General features: G+C 39.5%; 1 protein-coding gene across 1 annotated transcript; it reads left to right on the forward strand.

Moving 5' to 3' along the window:
- The first annotated feature begins 2,481 nt into the window (after positions 1-2,481).
- On the forward strand, positions 2,482-17,401 carry FAM98A (family with sequence similarity 98 member A). Its single transcript, XM_029965113.1, has 8 exons — positions 2,482-2,537; positions 2,772-2,920; positions 4,480-4,614; positions 7,460-7,644; positions 9,850-9,930; positions 11,257-11,373; positions 13,871-14,038; positions 15,535-17,401. Exons 1-8 carry the CDS (start codon positions 2,482-2,484, stop codon positions 16,276-16,278), a joined length of 1,635 nt encoding a protein of 544 aa, XP_029820973.1. The 3' UTR covers positions 16,279-17,401.
- Positions 17,402-24,211: the final 6,810 nt, after the last annotated feature.

The following is a 24,211-nucleotide window of genomic DNA, read 5'->3' on the forward strand; positions in this document are numbered from 1 at the left end:
CTGGAATGGCCCCTTTTCGTCAGAGCTGTCCCCGAACCGGGCCGGTGATGGTGCCTCAAGGCCAAACGGGCCGGTTTTCAGCTCTGCGGCCTTGCCGGACGTTTCACGGCTTCCTGCGTGGGGGTTTCCTTGATCCATGCGGTGCCGTCTCGTTGGTAACCCCTCTGTTGGACAGAGCGGGCCTAGCTGAGGGTGGGAAGGGATAAAGAGGCCCTTTAAGATGTTAGACAAGAAGAAAGCTTTCAGCGTTTATATTGGGTGAAAAAAACTGAAAAGAATTGCAAATGACAGAGGATCTGTCCCGTTTACGTTTTTTTTTTAGTATAATACAGCGCAGGAAATTTCTGGTGTTTAAACCTGTTACTTTGTCACAGTCAGTAAAAGTTATATAAATATGAAAGGAAGAGCTCGGAGAACACGCCCTGTTGTGAGCTCCCATGTCTGTAAGCTGTTAAGAGTTCAGAAGGCAGCTACGATTAAACTGCTGCTGGTTCTGTGCAAACAGCTGTATTTACTCACATTGGCCAAGTTCCCATGAATCACTTTGTGGCTAGAGTCATTATGCTCCAACAAAGATTATATTTCCAGGCTAAGCTGGTGATGCTAGTTCCAAAGGTTGACAAATAGGCTTCTGTTTTGGCAGGTATTTCTGTGCCTGAAATGTGAAAAGGTCTCTGTGACATGATGAACGCACTGTGATTGGCTCCTTTTTTGTTTTGTGTGTTAAGAAGGATATCAGTGGCTTGAAGGACTTGTGATTTGTGCTCCCCTTCTTTGCAATTATAGACAGAAAATGCTGTCAATTTTCAGCATAAACAAATAAAGCGAACAGTGAAAGCAGGTGAACAGATAAGTCAGATCAACCAAGATTGGCAGCAAAGATTGAAAAGAAAATTGGAGGACAAAAGACATGAGACTTCAACAGTAATGGTAACAACGGGGAAAACTGCTGCACCTGTCTGAAGGGCTTCTATTTCCTGGTGTCTGGAAAGACCTCTGTTTGAGGTTTTATGCTTTGGCAGTACCTCCACAATTCTTCATGGTTCAGTTTATTTTTTCTAATCACATCCTGAAGACATTTCTAATATATTACTGGATTTTTTTTTTTTTTATAGCACTTCATGTCAAAGAGCTGTTTCTTTTTGTAATTGTGCTCAAGGTGTTCAGATAGTGGCCTCTTGCCTTGTAAATCAGTTTGTTGAACTGTTGGAAAAGCAAACAGACCGGATAGCACAATGTTACCAAAAGAGGAATGTAGCTCCAGAACATGTGCAATTGGTGAGAAAGGAAGGAAAAAGCTGCTTGCAGTCGGGAATCTGCAAGTTGGATTATTGGCCAGATGGATGTGTAGATGAAGTCATAATTATCAGAGATAACACAGTCAAGCTGTCTTATCTGTCAAAGAGAAACTCTAGAAAAGGGGCCTCTGACATGACTAGTGACTTAAATCCTGATCCGGCCAAAGCAAAAGGATTGTCATCGCTTCCCTTCCACTTTGATCTGTAACTGGATGCTTCTGTTTTGAGCCCCAGATGTTCCTGTACATGTGTAGGTCTGAAACGTCTGTGGGATGGGTCTTAAACTTACTCTAATCAGCTTCTTGGGAGCGTCCAGCCTACTGTGGTCATGGAGTAGGGTTGTTATACATCAGATTACAGTTTCCCACCAGCTGCTAGTAGATTAACTCTCAAGTCAAGCTGCTCTGTGAGGCAAAAGTTATTTTTGAGTGTGGCTTCATCATTTGAGTTGGATGAAGTAACAGACCATTACAGGGAAGGCCACATCCTTTGTATGTGATGTTAAGGACAAGAGCAGAGTGAGAAGAATAACATTTCAGTTTGCACTCTCAGAGATTTTGTTTTACTCCTCCGTTTGCTAAGGGTCACCTGGACTCACTGGACTGTTTTGATGTAGTGGTGTGACTTTACCCAGGAGTTTCAAAGAGGGATTTTGGTTGGTTATGTGCTCTCTTGGATGTCTTTCTGGTTTGAGTGCAGTATATCAAAATAATATTGTGCATTTTAAAAAAAAATACTCTGGTAAATTCTGACTTTGTGCTTCTACCTGGTTAATAAGGCAGTCTTCTTCCTATTCTTCCTCCTTCCCCTGAGAGATTATCGGCAAACAGATGTCCTGAAAGCTATGTCTTCTAAGATATGATCTGTAAACATCCTTACATTAAGTCTGATTTTTGGCTTACTTTGTTTATGCAGAGAACTATTTCTTTTTCTTGTGCCCCTTCAGGGAGGTGATTTTTCAAAGGAGGATATTGTTATACAGATCACTTTTGTAACATTTGTATCAAAGACTTTGTTTTGCATGGCAACCCTTTAGTACGTGATAGGAAATGACAGAAAGGATGCACTTGTTCAGCAGTAATTATTCCACATACTGTAAAGCAGTATGTAGAGTTCGAGAATGATTCTATGAAACTGCTTTTGCCTTGGATAGGTGTATTGTACGTAACATCTTTTTAAAGAGATGGAGGCAGAGAAGTATAACATTCTCAAGGATGAAACCTTTGATGATGATTTTTTGTGACACAATCTTTTTGGCAGTAGGCCGATGCACACGGAAACCTGAGTTCACTCAGGTGTTTTCAGTGTGCTTTTTGTTGCAGTTCAGTGCAGGAACATTGCCCCTTCAGGTGTTCAGCACTGCAGGTGTGTTGAGGGTGTAGCTCTCAATATGTGTACAGCATGAAATAAATCTATCAAAGGACATCAGTCACAGCAAACATTAATAAGCATTGCTTTTGTTTTACTTTTCAGTTACAAAGGTCCACTGTTAGAGGACGGAGCGCTGGCTCAGGCAGTCTGTCATGGAGCCAGTTCCCCTGAGTTCACCAAACTCTGTGCTTGGTTGGTATCTGAGTTACGGCTCTTCTGCAAACTTGAGGAAAATGTGCAGGCAACAAACAGTAAGTAGCACAAACATGCACTGAATGTGTGTTCTTGTGTGCTGTAAAGATTTGGGCTCACGGTATCTGTTGTACCAAGGAGTATTGTCTGCATGCTGCCAGATTTTTGGATATTTTTCACCTCAAACTTCCCTAATGAGCAGCCAGTAGATATTGAAATAACAGTGGGGATCAAACAGTCTTTCTTCTGAAATTAGCTTTTTCTTTTAATTGTTCGACCATAGAGTTTTTTTAAAGCTCTTAGATGTATTTAGGGAAACATTAATACTTGTAGATGTTTTATTAGATTATGAGAACACTTTTATTTCAATGCTTCTGTTCGTAATTTTTATGTAAGAAATACCTACTGTTCAAGGTTAACATTCTCATGACTACAGTAACCATATTTTCATTTTTGGTTACCTTAGTGCTGTGCATACTGTGATTTTTTCCCTCTTCATGAAAAACTCTGAGAAGGAACCTGAAAATGTTTGTTTATTGTTTTGGTGGAGGACGCAAACCTTAGTTTTCAAAAAAATGTTATTTTTGGTGAACTAGTCATGACATTCTATAGATTAAATTGTTAAATTCGTATGATAACGTGCATTTCTGAATATCTAATATATTAACTCGTAATGCCTTTATGAGCTTAACTTTCTGTTTATTCAGTGGCCAAAGGTTGCTGCCTTTCACCTCAACATCTGTTCTCTTCCTCTTTCTTTCTGTTTTTGACATGTTCGTCCTTTCTTCTTTGAATGTATTTCACTCCCTTTCCCTGTAACAATACAGCATCTCACCTATTCTAGTAGTATAGGATTTCTCCTGTATGTTTTGTGTAAAAATACAGTCCAGAAGTATTCTAATGCCTATTCCGAATTCTCTAAACACAGCGAGAGAAAAGTGTTGGCTGAGCACTATCAAGTCCTGCCTTCATTTTGTGTGCCTTGAGTTTGTAAATAACAGACATTTAGGGCTGAAGTCTCGTTTCAAAAGATAAAAAATGTTACCTCTCATTAATCACTATTTTTTTACTTAACAAATTCAAATTAGTTTCAGTAATTTTTGACAGAAATATCAGTCAAAGGTTTGATTTATGTGACTTAATTGTTTTTAAAGGTATTGGTATGAAATAAAAGATGTTGACAAACATGATCTTACAGGGAGAAGCAGTAAAAACTCATAAGGAGAACTTATAAACCATAGTTATTGTTTATGACTTTGTCAGAACTCTCTAATACATTTGTAGTGGGAAGAGTTAGTTGATATTTAAAGTATACCTGTAAGATTTGAATTTTTTAGTGTCACATTTCATTGTAGAAGTTGTTAGTACCTGTCTGTTGTAGGGGGAAAGCTGCATCAGTGAAATGTAATTTTACAATAATGAAGAATATTATAGTTCCAAATAGGTTGTACTGTGTCTTTGAGGAACCTAAAGAATGCATTCGGCTTCCATTAAAACCAGGTTTTAATATTAAATAGTGACTGGAGCAAAGCATGTATTTTTTTAAGTAGCTAATTAATTCTAATCATAGCCCCATATATGTTAGCTGTAAACAAATTATTGTCCTTTTCTTTCTAAGGTCCAAATGAAGCAGAAGAATTTCAGCTTGAAATGAGTGGGTTGCTGGCTGAAATGAACTGTCCATATGCATCATTAACATCAGGAGATGTGACAAAACGCCTTCATAATCAAAAGAACTGTCTCTTGCTGCTTAGTAAGTTAGAAGGGTGCTTGCAAGCAGATCTGGTTTTGTGCAAGATTCACAGTATTGTTTCTAACACTTAATGAGATACTGTTTTGTTTACCACAGTGTGCCACAACGTAGTTACCTAAAAACATGCATCATTTTTTTCTGTAATTTGCAGCATCAGAATATCACACTTCTGGTTTTATCAGTCAGTATAGAGCCAGTATATGATGGAAAATATTCTGAGTATTAACCTTTTCACATTTGCTAGGAAAAAGCCTGACCTATTATTTCTCAAAAGGTACACCAAAGATGGAATAATTTGAAGACTTCTGCCAGAATTTAACCACTGAATTTTATTTAGAATGGTTGTAAAAATGACCACTATCATCAGATGCATCATCATTTTGGAGCCCCCAGTGTGATGACATGCAAGGTGCAACAAGACTTGCATTTTCCTACACTGACAACGATTGTAATTGTTGTGAAAAAGAGAAAATGTTTTATCCCAACTTCCAGTTCTTTTTATCCTCTTCTTTTGTAAATCGCTGGAGTGTTGCTTTCTGCTGATTGAAAGGAAATTAACATTAGCAATGGTGATTTCTTCTGTTTTCCACGCAGTGGACCTCAATGCCTAAATTGGTTTTATTTCTGCCTAGGAAATGTTAGAGGAAAAGAAATGATTCAATTACTTGAATAATACTGATTCATATTAAAATAAAAAAAATTAAAAGCGTCAGAGTTAGAAACTGTGGTACTGATTTTAATGTAATCTTTAACATAATGTTTTATTATTTCCTCAGTTGCTGCTGATTCTATAACCTTTCAAAACAAATGTAGTTCTGCCTTCAGCTGAGATGTAAGAAATTACAGAGTTTAGATTCCTGTATTTCAACAGTAGGAGAAAGATGAGTAGACTTAATCTGATTTTTTTTTTTTTTCATAGTATGTTCAAAAACGTCAGATGAAGTGAGATAGTTGTTGCATTTAAGATGTTTTGTAGCTCAAACAATCGGCCCTTCAGCTTATTTTCTGTAAGCCAAGCCATTCAGTAGGTTTGGCTTGTCTGTGAGACACAGTTTATCCCAGAGGTCCTCTGTGATGTACGTTTTGGTAATATAAGGCCATGTTCAGGAGCTGAACTCTGGTATCCCATCTGGCAGGAATGCTGTGTTTACTGTCAAATATGGAATTCCAATAGTGCCAGACTCCTTTTTTGTGTATCATGATAGTTGCATAGCTTTCTTCAACTGCATTAAGCAAACTTATTAGTTATCCTGTTGTATGTGAGCCATAAAACAGTATTTTTCTGGAGAAACAGAATAACTCTCTGTAATGAAATGCCAAGGTATTTTGCATTTTAACAAAATGCAGCACAGTTTATGCCAATTGGAAGATGTAGCAGAATTGCTGTGAGGGAAAAGCACCAAGTAAATGTAAGTAGTTAGGATTGATTGCCTTGGTGTGCAAGCATGGCTAGAATACAATATTAAGTACTGGTATCTGCAAAAATAAAAAGTACAAGTTTCCAGTTGGTTCAGAAAAGATCTGCCAGAAAGACTCACTGTCTGAAGAACATTTGTTTTACAGCAATGGACTTAAAAATTTCAGTCACTGTTAGAGGAGGTTGAAAGTAGCTTAGATGTGATCTCTGAATTCTTCAAACAAAATTCTGCTCTTAGTTTTTTTTTTCAGGAGACCTGAAAAGAGTGTAAATAATTGAAAGTTCAATATAAGAAAAACCTGTATGAAGTACTGTTGAAAGAACTTAAAAAGGATTTTTAACTGCTTTACATATTCTAAGTATTTTCTAATTTATAAGGTGTTCTGTGTCTAGTGGAAGACATTCTAGAAATTTTGAAGAAATTACTAGAGATCACTAAAACACTGTATTCTTTTCTTAATCTTTTTATCTGTCCCAGTTTTATAAGTAGTAAACTGCTCTTGCATAACCATGGGTTTACTTTCCTGCTCACAAGTCTCTCTGCAGTATCTGTTTTTCAATTCTTATTTTTAGAAACATTTATTTATGTTATTGCTAAGGTCAGTCAGTGTGATTCATGGTAAAAGTATTGGTTAAACCTGTGCATTTTTAAAAATTCAAACTTTAAAATTGTGACAACTGCAAAAAAAGCTGTTTAGATCACTGTAACTGATACCTGTTGCTGAAATTTTGGGTTTATATCATGTTCAGAAACTATGATTCTGATTTTTCTTTTTTCTTGTTTGATAAAGGAGTTCTAATGTGGTGATAGGCTCTTGCAGTTCTGATATTGAAGAGAACTGCAGGCATTCTAGTTTCTATTTTCATCAGTTAAAGCCTTCCTTTCTGAAGTTATTGTAACCCTGAACTCTCAATAGTACCTTTAAGTGGGATTATTTTTATGCTCTGCATTTTGCCTGGGGAAGTCGAGGAGATTCCTTCAACATTTCACTTCTCTCTACTCGTTTGCTTGCTTTCTTTCCTAGAGCCTCAAGGAGTGCTTGCTTGCCTCTCCTAAAGTGCATATCCCAGTCACTCCTCTGACTTGATTCCATGTTCTCTGTTTCCTATCTTTGCTGGGCTAAGCCTGAAGGAAAAGAGCTGTGTTCTCTTGAACTCTGGGATTAACACCCACTGGAATCATAGGGATTTTTTCCAGGCTTTGATGGTTTGTACTAAACCTGTCCCCTGTTTGTTGTGTTTCTAGCATTGAACTCAGTGATTATTAGAAATATGAGTGTTCTGTGGATACAAAAGTTCTAGCCCACACTCTATCTAAAACAGTCCATTTACACATTTTTTTGATTGTAAGCACTTGACTTTTCACTGGTTCTAAAATAATTTAACTCTGCTATATCCGATGCTCAGATCTAATTTTTCTTACCCCAGCATACCTCATCTCAGAACTGGAAGCTGCCAGAATGCTGTGTGTGAATGCCCCTCCTAAAAAAGCCCAGGAAGGAGGTGGCAGTGAAGTCTTTCAGGAGCTAAAAGGCATATGTATTGCTTTAGGCATGTCCAAGCCTCCCGCCAACATAACGATGTTCCAGTTCTTCAGTGGAATTGAAAAAAAAGTAAGATCCAAATAAAGGAAAATTGGAATATTTATGATGTTACTGTTTTGACATAAAATAGTTCTGCTGCCTGGGCGAGATTTGTCTCTTGTGAAACTCCAGTGTTGGAATTGTGAAGGAGAGTTACTGTGTTATACTGAATATGCCAAGAGTCAGGATTTTGAAAATTAATTTCAAGGCTTTTTTCATGCCAAGGCACAAGGTCAGGGACTGTTGCTATCACTGCCTTCCAAGGTGACTGGTCTAGGTTTTAATGTCATCACTCTTTGCAGAAGACGTGAAAAATGCTGAGCTTAGGCCTCAGGAAGAATGTTAAAGAGAAGTATCTTCCAAGAAATACACCTAGACTAATTTTTACAGGAAACTAATGTTTTAAAAATGTTTATGTCAAAAGGTAGTGTAACTAAAATTTTCACCTTTTCCCTAAGGCTTCATCAGTTCCTGTGATTCCATTTATTTTTGTTCTTTACCATGTGTGTGTTCCCCAGGCTGCTGTAATTTTTTTTAAAAAGAAATTTACTTTTGACTGAGTAACTTTTGTAAAGCAGAGAAATGAAATGGTACGGACTGTCCAGTGCACAGACCAAGGGTGGGGGACAGAAAGCTTTTAAGTCACGTTTAGGGACTTGCAGAGTAGGGTAGAGCAGAACAGCAGAAGAGAACCTGTTTAAAGAACAGACATGATTGTAAAACTCCCCAAAATACTTTCAGAGTTTGATTGACCTGTTTCATTGTCCTTAAACAAATCCAAGCAACTGAAATAGTGTTCCATTTCTTTGCAAGAAACCAGTTTGGTTTGACAGGAGGAGGAGGATGGTTTTCCATCAGAAGTCCAGGCTGTAGAATGGAAGCAGCTTGTTTTCTGGTTTTGGCACTGTCATGGGTACTAAATAGACACATAAGAAATCTGTACTTCCATTTTCTGTGAAAGGTAGAAAATATTCATAACAATGAACAATGCTAGCAAGCTTTACTGTTTAAAGAAACTATAGAAATACAAGATACCAAATAGATCAAAATCCTCTTAATCTGGGAATTCTGTTACGTTTTACTAATACACTTTTCTTTTACATTGTCTTGTAAGGTTAAATGAATGTTGTCTCAATGATGTATCAGAAAAACCCTAACAGTCCTTGATAGCTTCATAAAATACACCAGGAATCTCTCACCTACAGGGTTTTTAGAAATTGTATATAAGGTGCAGTGTTTACAGTCCACGTACTTCAAATGTTGGTAGGATTTGAGGAGAAAGTAAATCTGTCTAATAGCTGAAAAATTTCACTTTGTAACTGAAAATACATCACTAAGCAAAATGTGAAAACTTAACATAGGGTGAATATTTTGCTCTTGACTGTAAGATGATGTTTATAAAAAGAGATTCTCCTAAAGTTTTGTAGAGTTTGGAGTAGGATCTTTGTATAATTGACTCTCTTTGTTAATGATCCACCACATTAAAAAAAGAAATTGCTGATACTTGAATGAACTGCTACCTCTGCTATTTGAAGAACTTAGGTTTAAAATCTTCAAGTTAAATAAGTTTGGCTCAGCAGCATTGGAAAAGTAGGTCACTGAAAGTCTTAAATCAACTGCTGGAATGAACAGCAAGGAAGTTGAAAAATGTGGTTTGCAGCAGAACAGAAGTGAAGTTGTTTTGTTTGGTTTTTCTTCCAATACTTTGGTCCAAGTTTTTGTCACTGCTATTTCATTTCTTACCCCTGAAGTCCTCAGAAATTTTGAGACGTGATAGATTATCTAAGTTGTGCCCAAATTTTTAAAATGCAAGTTAAGTTTTTGTATTAAAGATTTTCTCCTTTTGACTGTAAAGTGAGGTCCTTCTTTAGTCATCGTATATTTCACATAATCTTAATACAGTCTTTTTGATAGAAGTGTGGAGGATTTTCTGAATTAAAGAGAGGATGTGTAGAATAATCACTCTGTCTTCAAAAAGACCTGTCCCTCATGGTAGCTTTCTCTTTTGTCTGTAGATCTACTCTATAGTCCCTTCTCTTAATTTTTAAGTAATTATAGCTGAGACTACCAGAAATATAAAAATAGTTGCTTTCTAAAAGAAGTGTGCTTGGTTCTCTGTTCCAGAGAAAACAACTTGTCATGCCTTTGACTGTCCAACAGTCCTCTCCTTTAATTTGAATCTTGAAAAGCTAATTTTTTTAGCCAATGCTTATATTCTTATATGTCTCTTAACAGCTGAAGGAAACTCTAGCAAAGGTTCCACCTAATCACGTTGGAAAACCTTTATTGAAGAAACAACTGGGACCAGCTCACTGGGTGAGTAATTGCAGGTATTGGAGCCTGTTGCCCTTTTTTAGGTATACGAAGTATTGATCTTGATTCTGTGTATTGCAATATGATTTTTCTCTTTCTGAAGATAAGAAGACGGTTTCCTGCAGTATAACATACATATTGGTACAATGAATGTTCAGCAGTTGATAAAATCTTACTCATGAATCTGTATGTCCAGACGCAGGGTAAACTTCTCCAAAATAAAGACAATTTACAGATGGTGACCAGCATGCTTATGCAGTAGCTTAAACCTTCCTCTTCTGCCCTTTGCCAGCACTGTCTGTGTGACCTAGCCTTGCTGAGATGGTGTCACATCCCCTCTTTTGGCTTCTTTGTAGCCAACTTGTGGGGCTGTCCATAATTTCCTTCTCTTTCTCTCATTTGGAGTAGTCCACTTCCTTAATAGCCTCTTCAAGAGGCAGTGAGTATACAGGTGGGAGCTAAGAGGGGCTGTACACCCAGGCTGCAGAGGTGAGGTCACTTCCAGCTGGAATTTGTCACCTGCTGTTCTTGGAGGATGGTGCCTGGGTTAAGCACTGCTGCTGCACTGGCACAAAGCTGTGGCTACTGCTGCAAGACTGCAAGTCTCTCTTGTGTCTCTTGCTTAAGGCTGTAGCTCATCTACTCCCAACACTCTCTTTCCTCCAACAGTTGTTTTGAGACTGAAAGTGGACCCCAGCACCCTGGTCCAGCCAGGCTTCAGTCAGTACATAAATTATTTCCCTAATGGTGCATATCTCACTTGTTGCTCTGACTAGACACTGTGTGCTACCAGGTGTGTTTCTTGTAATGGCTTTTCCCTGTAGGGCACTTTGTTGTCTTGCCTGTATGCAGATTGTGCTTTAATCAAGATCCTCTTACAGTACTTCACTTACTGTTTTTCCTCTATATTTGTCCTTACCGCTTTTTTAGAGAGGCAAGGACTCTCTGGTCTCTAGGACTTATATACGGCCTTGCTTCAACTTCATGCCCGTAGTATTTTCTCACTTTTGCTTCTCTGTCCTGATTGGTGTTGAGAAATGCCTCAACAGAGTATGCAGTTTTTATGACCCTTCTGAAAAAGACATCTGTGGTGTTAGAAATGGTAGAAGGCTGAACATAACAGAGCCTTTGAAGCCTTCAGGAAAATTGCATCAGCGGGCATAGCTTGACTGTGAGTCCGTTTGACAAGGCAGATAATTGCAGTCTTAAGCCCTGCATACTATCTCTGTCTTATTCTCTTTCATCCACATAATTTAGTAATTAGTAATTTAGTAAGTAGAAACATTTTATCTGTAATCTACAGGTTATGTTTGCAAATTTTTGTTTCAGGAAAAAATTGAAGCAATTAATCAAGCCATAGTCAACGAATACGAAGTCCGAAGAAAACTGTTGGTCAAACGTTTGGATGTTACTGTGCAGTCGTTTGGCTGGTCAGATAGAGCTAAGGTACAAACAACTTGCTGGGAAGTCCTGGTTGATGGTAACACTTTATAATAAGTATCTCTGGAAAACTGCATCGTTTCATCCTTTATGAGTAAAAGAATTGCAGGTGTTGTCCATTTTTTGTTTAGAATTTCTGAAGAAGTTTATGACAATGTAAGATGACTAAAAAAATTTTACTTAAAACTGATTTGTTGGATTTTAAAACAGTATGTATAATGAGAAGATGGTGTGTAACTATACACCAAAGCCACTGGAAAAGAATAGAAAAGATTAGTGATCCAGCCATGTGCTTTCAGAGTACCGTAATGTGAACCATTAAATGCTGTCTCTGTGTGATGGTAGAAAAGCATCTTCCTGTTGACCATCCCTTATCTTACTTTGTGCTGTCCACAGTGATCAGATTTCCTTATCTCAAAGTGTGTCTGCAAGCACAGCTCCACAGATGCACATGAAAAAAACTGCTAAGGCACTACTTGTTCTTACCTCATAGACAGGGTAATATTTTATGTGCTTCTTTTGTCTTTGAACTGTGCAAGTGGCTGTGACATGAGATCTGTTCTCTCTTGAGTATGTAATACATATTCTGCCTATAAAAGTAATTACATGGTTTCCTTAGTTCCCGTGTTTCATAGTGAAAAAGAATGACAAGATTTAAAAAATAGTACATATAATTTATTTTCTAGGACTAAAACAGATATGCTAGCATGCTGTTAATTATGCTGCTGACAGTGTTTGAGATTGAGTTATTAGTGCAAACTGTGACACATAGAGTCATCAGTTGTTTTCTCTTGATAAATTTTTTAATCAAAAAGCATCTGTACTTTACTAATGAACTATGACCTGTCCCCTTTTCTGTTTTGTCACCTGAGTAGGACTTCTACTGATGTAATATCTCTTAAACCTTGTATTTGTCAGATTTTTTAGTAGATGATTGAAGAACTAGCTGATTGTTTGAGTATTTTAATAGTGAATAAAAATGAGTAGAAGCATGGATTATGTTTAAAAAACAGGGACTTCTAATTGTGTTATAGCTTTGGCATTCATATCCATGCATGTTTGGGTTTTTTCCTAGGAGAATTTTTAGATGCTTTTGAACTTGACTAGCTACAAGAAGTCTTTTCGCAAAACCCAAAAATTGTGTATACACATTTATATCTATTGAAATGCAAATCTTTTTTTTTCAGACAAAAATAACAAAATAACAATACAAAATTGAAGAATGTGGCTCTAGTATTCCAGACATGCAATACAATTTATTTTAACAGTAACTTCTAGCATGAAGTACAATATTCTTTTTTTATTTGAAAAGTACCAGAATACAGTAGTATGACTAAATAGCCACTTCTCCAGATAGTAGAAACAGCAGAGAAAAAACCCACTTTGTAGTCTATTATTAGGGTTTTTTTAAGTGAAAATTTCAAGTTTCACCTAAAACAATATCATAGCACCAAAACACTGTGCTCAGAGCTCAGTCAAACTTGCTAGGGAAAAACATACTAGTACTCTGGTGAATACTTTTGCTTTTCCTATCTTTAGCCAGTGTCATGTTCCAGTTTTCTGTCTTCAGATGGAAAATAGGATTTTAGGATTTTAAAATGTGCTCCTGAGTTTTTTGCCCTGTTGAGATATGCTGGAAAACCTGGTTTGCCCATCCTCACTTCTGTCATCTGGGATCCAGACAAAAATGTTCGGATTACAACCTGGTTTATCCTAAGTGCATCCCACATTACACTCTGTTGATAACTGAAGAGGGAGGTAACTGGTGTATTAGCTCATGGCTGATAGCACAGATTTCTATTGTGTCTGTCAGCTGGAAAACTTTTGAGGTGTTCAAAAAGGCCAAAATGGTTAACACTGAAAGGCAGTAGAGAAAGAGAGACTGCATACAAGGGAAAGTTGAGTGTAGGATCTCATTTCTCATTTGGGCACTAAGTTTTCAAGACAAAGGACTGAATTAGAACAAGCACTTGAAAGCTTTAGTTCTGCCAGTATGTGTTGATGCCTTGTCTTTGAGAAGAAGCTGACTGAAGAGTGGAAAGAGTTAACCTTTTCCTGCTGGTACAGAGTTGGAGATGGGGTGATGCTATGGTCTAACTGGAATGGGTGCGGGTCAGGGTGCAAGCACAGTAGGAGGTCTGGAGGCTAAACAGATGTGTTTCAATATCTTCTAGACATTAGCAGTAGTTCATATAATTATGACACACTTCTAGTCTGTATTTAACTGCCTGAAAGTAATGCAGTCTGCTTGTATATATTGTTAAAATTGTCAACTTGTTGGCAGTTCAGTCAGAATAGTGTTTCCTATTTACTTAAGAAATTAATTTGACAAATGCTAGCTTTGTTGCAGTAATTCTTAGTTACAAAGTGGTTTTCACTGCCTTTTTATTAATTCTTTGTTCTATTTGCAGCAGTGGCTAGTTTTTCAGTGCTGATTTGATTCTTTTGGTGAGGTGTCCCATTGCTTTAGCTGACTGGGCTTTGGTTTTCTTCTCTTCAACAGAGTCAAACAGAAAAACTGGCTAAAGTCTACCAGCCAAAACGTGCCCTCTTATCTACTAAGTGCACTATATCCATAGCAAATCTCTTGGCAGCTCGGCAAGATCTGTCAAAGATTATGAGAACAAGCAGTGGGTCCATCCGAGAGAAGACTGCATGTGCCATTAATAAGGTACCTTTGGTGACAAATGGTTTGTTCTGTTAGGAATATTTAAGTAACTTTAATGTAGTAATACATCCTGCTTTTTTTTAGAATACTAAGTGGAATTTGGAAATAAAGGATAAGATATTCCAGACTATGCATCAGTGCATTATGAATACTGGAAGTTTAGCTGTTTAGGTTTACAGTGCCCCTTCTTTGGGGCAGTAAAAAATCGCTGAAATATCTTTTATTACTTTCAGTGGGAGCAGGCCTGCTCTGTCTGATCAGAATTACTGAAGTCATTACACTGCTACTACCTAATTCTGTCAGTGTGTCTCAAATAAGACCTACATAATAACTATGTTTCTGGTCTATGCAAATAGAGTATATTAAGATCACAAAACAAGGATCCCACAAGTTAGACTGTCATGGGTACACAAATAGATGATAATCAAGGATGTAGTTCTAATAATGACATAGTAGGAACATGATTTAGACTAAACAACTTGCTTTGTTTCAGAAGTTATGATTTTATAGTAATAGGCTCACAAAAGCATACGTGCAGAACATGAAGCTCAGTAGCTATGTACAGCAGTGTACTTGGTGCTTTAAAAACTGTGGGTATAGATGCATGCTTTTCTACGTTCTGAGTACCAGCTGTGTTTCAGGTAAAGCTGTAATTTAGGAGAGAATAGTGGTGTGCTGATTTGATGACAGCCCATCCACCCCAAAAAATTTTCGCATCTTTTTAGTGTTGTTGGAGTGTGGAGTGTAAGAAATTAAGTGGTAAGACAGATGTGACTGTATCATAAGATTGTATGTATGTTTTACTAGGAACTGCCCTGCTGGTGATCCATATTCTGTTAGTTTATCTCCATTATCAATATTAAATGTTTTCCAAGACAGTAACATGAAATAACAAAGTAGCATACTTCCATTGAAGTTCTTTTGTTATGTTGTTTTAAAATTTGAAGCAGTGCAAATGTCCTGGTCCAAGTCTTGCTAAATTCTTAAATCACGCCATACTTGGACAGCTGGAGACCTGTAGAGCCTTGCTCAACTCTGATTAGTGCTGTGTGACACCTGTCTGTTGTTGTGTAAGTTTTTGCATGTTCTTACTGAAAAATTGAATTCTTTACCCCCTGTTTATCAAGCCAATGGCTTCTACAGCAAGTCAGAACACTAGTTGAGAGCCTGTGTTGCCCTATGCTTGTTTGAGATTAGCAGTCTGCACTAGTAAACAGTTAAATGAGCGGCTGTATTGGTGCTGCCCATGCTGGTGTGCCTGCTCTGTGAACAAAAAACACAGGTCTCCTGACTTGTCTTGTTAGCAGTGCTTCAAGTACTAGATAATCCCTGTTTAATTTTTATTTACTGGAGACAGAGTTCTGTCACGTTCAAACAGAGAAAAGTTTGCCTCTGGATATAAAAATCGTGGAGTGGCTGCTGTTTGTGGTGTGTATCAGTAAATGGACTCTTCTGTGAGGTATTAAAACTCCTATCACAGTTCTCCCTTCCCTTTGCAGGTGCTAATGGGCAGAGTGCCTGACAGAGGAGGAAGGCCCAATGAAATTGAACCACCACCTCCTGAGATGCCACCATGGCAGAAAAGACCAGAAGGTGGTTCCCAGCAAGGCGGTGGCAGAGGAGGAAGAGGTGGCTACGAGTCTTCCTATGGAGGGCGAGGAGGTTATGACCATGGGGGTCACGACCGAGGAGGAAGAGGAGGCTATGACTCATATGGAGGGCGAGGAGGTCATGAACAAGGAAGCCATGATCGAGGGGGACGAGGAGGACGTGGTGGTTATGATCATGGCGGCAGAGGAGGTGGAAGAGGAAACAAGCTTCAAGGAGGCTGGACAGATGGCGGAAGTGGTGGCTACCAGGATGGTGGCTACAGGGAGAGCAACTACAGAGATGCAGGTTTTCAAACAGGTGGCTACCATGGTGGTGGTGGTGGCTACCAAGGAGGAGGCTATGGTGGCTACCAGTCGTCGTCTTATTCTGGAAGTGGCTACCAAGGGGGTGGTGGTGGCTACCAGCAAGACAACAGATACCAAGATGGTGGGTCCCACAGTGACCGAGGGGGTGGGCGTGGAGGAGGAAGGGGCGGCCGTGGCGGTCGTGGCCGTGGAGGTCAAGGAGGCGGCTGGGGGGGCAGAGGTGGACAGAACTTTAATCAAGGAGGGCAGTTTGAGCAGCACTTCCAGCATGGAGGGTATCAGTATAACCAGTCTGGCTTTGGACAAGGAAGACACTTCACCAGCTGAGGCTGCTAAAAACTTACACTTCAGGAGAGCTCACATAACAGAAACCTGGTTTCAGAGGCCTTACTTAATTGCTGCTTGAATTAGTTTGTACAGGTTTGTACACAGCAGGTAGAATCTCTTTGGGATGTTTTCCATTGAGCAAAGTACAACTTTGTGTAGACTTCTCCCCACCCACCTCCAATCTGTCTGAATTAAAGGCATTCTCACTGCTCACTGCACCCTGAACATCGACTAATAGCCATGCTTTTTGGAAGTTGGACTGGTTCCCTCTGCTCAAAACACTTTTGTTCTGAATCTGCCTGCTGTGTTTGCCTTCCATTTTGATTTAGAGAAATACCAAGACCTGCCAAATTTGTCTATTATAATACCCAATAGAATTTCTGCATTTTTTTGCCCCAAATAATTTTTCAGTTACATGTTCTAATATCGGTTTGGAGTATTGCCTTTTGACTTGCTGACCTCTTGTTCTAGTCACGGTGACGTTGCACGGACGTGTGTGCACACACCGTGAACTCCCTCTGACGAACAGGTTTTTGGTCTATTATATGAGCTCTACTGTGGGTGCCACGTTCAGTAGCCTTATTTCCTGCTAAACAAAGTTTTCCCACCCGCTCAATTTTGAAGACTGACTGCCGCCAAAATCTGCAAAGATCATTTCAAACTAAGCTAAATTGTGAACCAATAGTGTGTGTAGGCCTGTAGTTAGGTGTAGCAATTCAAACTGACCTGCATCCATCCAAAACAAGTTGCTTCTCCTCCAAACCTAATTTTTACTTGAAATCAGCTAGAAGTTACAAACTGAAGTTTATTTTATTTGCAAGTTAATACCACTGGCTCAGCAAATCTAGGGCAATTTGTTTTGGGGGTTGTCTTTTCAAAGAAATGCACTACGGCCTGGGAAGATTAGTTCCTGCCTGGAGGAAGCCCTTTTATTATTGCTGCAGAAAACAAAACCTGGCTGAGTTTGGTGTTCTGACGTTTGGGGTTTTTTTTCTTTATTGAAAGCCACATAATGCTTCTTGCTGGGTTTTTTGTGTACATAAACATTGTCAAGCTGTGAAAGAAAATGGCTGAAGGTGTGCTGTTGTATAAAAGGTGAGCAATAAAAGTATCTGTATGTTCACTTTGCTTTAGTTTCTCTTCCTTGATGTAGTAAGAAGCAGTTACTACAGTTGCTGGAAATTCATGGGGATTTGTCTGCTTCATCTTTTTACATTTTAATCTATTTTAGATTTTGTAGTTGTCCCAGCTGTACTATACATTCTGTCCTTTGAGAAGCTGTCAGAACAAGAGCATATGGGAGGAACTGATTTTCAATTGCTCTGACTTATGTTCTGTTCCTCCCTCTGAACTGGAGTAACAGCATGTAGTACTGTCTCTTGATGTGTAAAGTTATTCTTAGACTATGAGAGCATCTCTCTCCCAGGTTATGCTCCTGCATGCCATGTGAATGTGGTATGCTGCTTCTGGGAACTCTCCTGATGCTCACCAGCCTTGTGGAAAGGTAGGTTCCTGCTACTGTGCTCAGATCACTGTAGCAGAGGCTGTGCTGATGGCAGAGTCTACCTGACATGTCCTTGGGGCTAAATCCAGATTGATGCAGACAGGAGGAGTTCCTTGGCTTACAGTAATTGCACAAGTATTTGAGGGAATCTGTGTAAAGCTGATGTTGCTGTAACTTAAGATAATCGTGTAAATAAGCTGATAAACATTGCTTAGAACTGATTTGCCTGTATTTCATTCCACAGTCAACCTGAAAATCTCCTGTTTAATTTATTGAGACCACTAGATGCTGCTAGTGATTCACGGGTTGGAGGCAAAGGTCCCTGTGAATGGCACTTGGGAATCTGACTTAATGGCTCTTCTCCTTTAGTGTTTCAAACAAATTTAACAAGCCTGACAAGGGAAAAGCTTTCTATATTGAATCTAGGTCATTGAGGATCACTGATCTAGATTTATCTCTGTGTAATACCGTTCAAATTATGAGCATCTAAAAGTGAACGTTGCTGCTTCACAAAGGTATTCATGGTTTCTTACAGCACCACACTCCAAGAAGGTATCTTCCTTGGGGAAGAGTAATACCTTGTGAGCATTAGCTGGTGACTGGCTGAATTCATGCAAAAATAATTAGTGGGCTTTTTTAACAATTAAGATTCCTACAGCTGGCTCAGTCCTGGACTGGTAAATGCAGAAAGACTAACAGAGTAAAAGAGCCTTCTGCTGGAAATGTAATATCTTCAAGGTTAGAGCTTCTGCTTTTCTTCACGCTTCTCACTGCAAATAGGCTGGTGTTTTCTGTCAATGCATTAGAGTGCTGTAAACTTGTTCCTAGCAAGAGGGAACCCTGGAGGCTCTTCAGAGAGCCCCTAGTAGAGTGGCATCAACGCCTTCAGAGATTTCTTTCTGTGCCAGAGCTGCCAGTTCCTCTGCAAGGCTATGGCTGTTGCTGTGGTGAACAGTCTCACCTTTGCACATTGTGACATGATACTGGGGTGGGAGCATAGAACTTCCCCTTCCTCATTCTAGATGGTTTTTTTTCTCATCAAAATATGTTGCTTCTCCTCCCTCTTCCAGGACTTAGGGTAAGCCGAATCCCGCTTTATGCTATTTGAGGGGGAAAGTTAAAAAACTAATAAAAATCAGAAGGCGGCAAAACATGAGGCTTTACTTTTCCAACAGGAAAGAAAACACTTTGCTTCTGCCAGCTGTTGTTGTTTTTCCTTACTCTATTGTTTCCTCCTAGTGTGCTGTGACTTCTTTGTTCCCCAGAGAAAACAAGCTTTGTATATGTGGAGAGAGCAGCTTTGATTAATGAAAGAAAACAGTCACTGCTTTGTTATTGCCTGTATGATACTCTGATATTTACTGTTTTCCAAACATGATTCCTGCTACACTAGAAGAAATCTCTTAAATAGAAGCTGGGAGAGGAGAGATGGGTTGTAGAGATTATTAGGCTGTGGTGGATTGGATATACAAGCTTGATTTCATTGTGCATCATGATCAAAAGCAGAACTCCAGCAGATAAAGAAGGCAATTAAGTAAACAAGCATTTATACGGGGGGAACAGTGTTCGTCCTTTTAGTGTTCTGTTCTTGCCACTCTTTTTCCACAAGCTGTAGGCATCTTGTTCTGTTTCTTCCATCTGCCGTTTCTCTTTAGCAGTTTTTGTTTCCTAAAGGCTTCACTTGCATTGCCCTTCCATTGCCTCTATTAGTATCACCCTCTCTCAAAAGTTGTCACTGTGTAGTGACATAACTATTAGGAGCAGAGGATACACTTGCTTCCCACATCAGGTGTAATAGTATGGGACCTAGAATACCATGATCCATATTCACTGTGGTCACAGTTGGGTTTTCCTTGCAGGTCTAAGGAATGTATAAGAATTTATTCCTTACTATGTGCACAGCAGTACCTCAACAAGGGAAAGTGGATCAAGTTGAGCACCATATATCACTCACCCCAGAAAGCCTTTTGGCCTGTAGCTGTTCCCTAAGTAGTTTTATCTTTAGTTGGCATGTAATATGTAGCTTGATGAGATTCCTCTACTTTCCTAGCCAAAGCCCTGCAGTGTGCAGCTCCATGATGATGTGCCATGAAGGCTGATGGCTCCAGAGAGGCTCCTCAAGGTACTGCTTAGATTTCTCAGCCAGAGCATGTGGGTAACCTGCCTTAACACTCTTGACTTTCTGTCTCCATTAAACTGTTTGCATCTGAATTGATGAAACTGGGAAGTGCCTTAACCAACCTCTGGCTTAATAAGAACTTAAATGTTTATCAGTCAAGTATCTAAGATAGGACTGGAAAGAAGGGAAGCGAGATTCACGTCAGTAGATAATTATGAGAAGTGGTTGGAGCTTGAGAAGTCCTGTGGCATAAGAGTAATCCCTGTAAGAGGTTATGCACCTAGGAAATGAAAATTAAACTGCTGAAGTGGGAAGAGTGGAGTGGGGAGTAAGAGGATTCTCACTGAGACCTGATGACTCTTTGGGGTGTCCAAAAGGCTTATGTCAGTTCTTAGGTTACTGGAAGTTAATTCAGCTCCCCATTAGGTTAACAAAGAGCAGCAAACAAGCACTCTGAAATATCTGCTCATTGCACATGATTTATTCTTAGTTCTGCTGTATTTAGGACTGCAGTAGAGAGTCCAGGTGTTGCTGCTAAAGACTGTCAAACTTGTGATTCTGCTTCCTCTCTGACCTTCTGATTTCCCTGGACAACAAGAATGCTACAGAAGTATCTATATATTTTTAAGGTATTAGGCTTGATTTAGCAGTCCCAAACAAGCTGGCTCATGCTAAACTCCAAGTTTGCTTTATCAGCCTCCTAGCATGCCCTTAGGTTAGAGTCAGACCAGTGTTGTGACTGGAGAATAGTACACCGAGGTGTTTCCCCTCTGTAGGCTCAAAAATACTTATGTGCTTGCTTGGTTCAGGTTATGCCTTTTCAAAGGGACACAAACTGAAAAAACAAGTGCTATTACCAACTGTAAATATTGCCTTCTCCCCTCTTTGGCCGAAAATGTCACACCTCTAATGGCTTAACAAACAAGGCTAGAAGGGAAAAAAATATTTTTCCTTTGTGTTTACTTTGTGCTTTTTACAGCTCTGAGTGCTGTCAGTGTCACTGTTTCCCCTTTATTGTCCAGTAATTTCCCCTCTTGTCCACGTGGGTCTTTCCCACAACAGAGGAGAGAAAAACAAGTACAAAAAGTAGGAAAACACTATTGTAAAACCAAAGAAAGAGGGAGTCTGCCTGTACTGTGGGCAGGTGGAAGGTCAAAACTTTTTCACACGTGAAGCAGAGATGAAGGTGATAAGGACTCTTCAAACTTTCCGGCATTAGCTCAACTCATGGAAAAAGCAGACTTTTTGGCTAAATTTCATACTGCTCCAGCAGTAGCCTTTTGCTGATGGCTTTTCTGTTTCCTAGGACCAGATTGTCAGCAGCTGTAAACAACACTTTAAAGTTCAGCACACAAATTTTCCAATGAATTTAGCCTGTTGGCTTCAATGCTTATTTTGACAATCCAGTTCAGATCAGTGCTGATAACTCAAAAACTTTTTCCAAAGTCACATCCATTTCTGCAGTGACCTTGGGTGGGCCAGCTCTTTTGTCAAGACTCTCTGGAGAAGTACTTGGAGCTATTTTTGGTGCCGTATGGAGGCCCATCAGTTAGCAGGCTGATGCTGAATGAAGCAAACTTTGATTAGATTTTTTTTTTTGGCTATAATGATCATGAAACAACAAACCCTTGTTTGTCTCCTCCAAATTTGCATTTGGATCTCCTTTCTTCCTTCCTTCCTTCCTTCCTTCCCCCTCTGCTTGGTCTCCATCAGGATCCCCTTAGATTCTTAGTGTCACATAGACAGGGAGAGGTCTCAGTGTGCTTTTCCCTGCATTTACCCACCGTCTGTTCAGTTTTTCTGTTTGGTTTTTTTGGGATTTTTTGTTAGTTTTTTTTCCCCCACCTGTGTCCAGGATCCTTCACATGCAGCTATTTCCAATACAGATGCCTGAAGCTTCTGGAACTAGTGTCCAAGGCTGCAAGGACCGTCCTGTGGCTGCTCAGCCTATGTCAGCCAAAGGTTTCCAGGCTTCCCATGAGGAAGACCTTGAGGCTGCATAGGGCATGCTTTCACTTTGGCTTCCACAGAGGAGTCCCTGAACAATAGTCCACAGAGGTGACAGGCTGTTTAATTTCGGAAAATTTTAGGCAACTAAACTTGCACTGCAGCTCAGCTTATCTTCTGTACTGAAAGGAAAATGGCTCACCTTTCCCAGATGGGGAAAATCCATGTTTCAGACTAGTTCTGGTCAACAAACTTATTCTTCCCCTCTCGCCCAAGACTTCAGCTGCCTGAGAAAGGTGCCTCTGAGGAGATGGCTTCTGTCTAGGAAGATGTTTCTTTGTAAAACTGGGTTCATTCTTTTAAAGCCTAAAAGCTGGATAAGACTGAGAAGGGGGTGGGGGCTGCAGGGAGCAGAGAAGAGTGAGACTTTGTGGAGATCCAGAACGGAGGAGAGAGCTGCAGTTCAAACCTGACTTTGCATTTCACTCAGAGGGAGCCAGGTGTCCCTGTGACTCTTTGAGAAGCACTCAGAGCTGCTCTATAAAGTTGGAAGCAAAGCTGAAACTCTCTTGTATGCAACATGAGCTTTTGCAGAGGTTTTACACAAGCACAAAAAGTCCTAATGTGTTTGGGCCAAAAAGCCAAATGATCTCTTACAGGGTCTATCCAAGCACTTGCATTTTTCACCTACTCGTATTGTTTGTATTCTTTGGCATTTGCAGATTAACCTGTAAATAAAATTTGACATAGTCTTCCTTCTTTCCACTGTGTGGTGTTGTTTGGTGTTTGTTTGTTTTATTTTTAAACAACCCCTCTGTTGCCCCTCATGTTTCTTAAAAGATCCTGAGACGAGAGAGAATGGGTGGGGTGGAAATATCTGACATAATTTGGGATTGTATTTGACTTTAGCTACTTCATTAATCCAGCACTCTAGTCATTATGATGCACTTTCTACTGGACAAACTCGTGGAATTGCTCTACTTCTAGCACACAGGATTTCACCAGGACCAGCAGAGGCAGGAACTCTGATGGCTGATGCTTTCTGCATTTTGTTAAATCAAAGGCGCTGAACAAGAAAGTCTTTGTTCCTTTGCCTAAACTGGGGACCTAAACTTGTTTTTGTGAAGAAAAGTCTTTACCATGTTCAGAAAAAGATGCCAGCTTGAAATAAGAAGAGAAAAAGATTTTTTAATTTTGTGTATTCAGACCTCCTCACAGGTAAAAAGCACATCTAATATCAACTTCTTAAAATATTTGCTCATGCCCTGTCAGCTCTCCCTACTCAGGTGCTTGCTGTGGAACTGGGGGATCAGCATTCTGCTGCAAACAGCCTGTGAATGCTTTTTTAATAAGTTATTACATTGTCTATGATGAATCTATTCCTTTTTGGGCAGCGCGGGTGGTGTGCGTGAACAAAAAGCTGTATTTCTGCCTTGTGTCTTTCTTGTTTTCCAATGGCCACGAACACTTACTGTCAGCAACACACTCTGTGTTCCCCTTCTTTAAATGCCGGAAGCAAAGGGTTTCCAGCAGGAGCAGGTGCTTGAAATTCAGGAAGAATTTCTTCATGAACAGGGTTGTTAAGCATTGGAATTGATGGAGTCACCATCCCTGGAAGTGTTGAAGAAAGGACTGGATGTGGCACTTAGTGCTATGGTCTAGTTTGTAGGGTGGTGATTGGTCAAAGATTGGATTCGATGATCTTAGAGGTCTTTTCCAAACTAAATGATTCTGTGATTCTCCTTGGAAGCTGCCGTATTTTGCTTTAGAAGGATTAACTGTATGAGCCTGCAGTCTATGCTTGGTCTACACCTACTGCTGAGGAAAGTGCCTAACTGACTGAAGCTACCAGGCTTGCCAGAGATTTATTGGTTAAATCAATAAATCAAGAGCTACCACTAACTTTTAAAAGCCTGCAAGATACAGGCTAAGGTCTACAGACTAAACACTGGTCAAAACTACATGATGTTAAGAATGAAGTTGCACATGAACATTTCATTTATAAAGCATTAAGAGGCTTATCTCAGCAGATCCATCAACAGCCTGGATCATAACCAAATTTCTCTATTCAAATTCTCTACCACATAATTTTCATTGTGTGCAAGCTGTGCACTGTAACGGTAGCTGTGCGGTCAGCCAGTTGTGACCTGTCACCTGACCCATGACAGGAAATAAAGACCATATTTTTGCTGATGCTTGTTCTTTACCCAGAGTAGTAAGAGTGAAGCATGCTTCTGGCCTTCATCCTACTTTGGAAATAAGCTCCTGCAGCGCTTATTTCTCTTGAGTTTAAAACAATCAGAGCGTGTTATTTTTTTACATCTTTTTTCCTCCCCACCATTGTTACTGGTTGTGTTGGAAAA

The sequence above is a fragment of the Manacus vitellinus genome, unplaced genomic scaffold (genome assembly GCF_001715985.3).
Source record: "Manacus vitellinus isolate BGI_N305 unplaced genomic scaffold, ASM171598v3 scaffold_8_pilon, whole genome shotgun sequence".
NCBI classification, from domain to species: domain Eukaryota; kingdom Metazoa; phylum Chordata; class Aves; order Passeriformes; family Pipridae; genus Manacus; species Manacus vitellinus.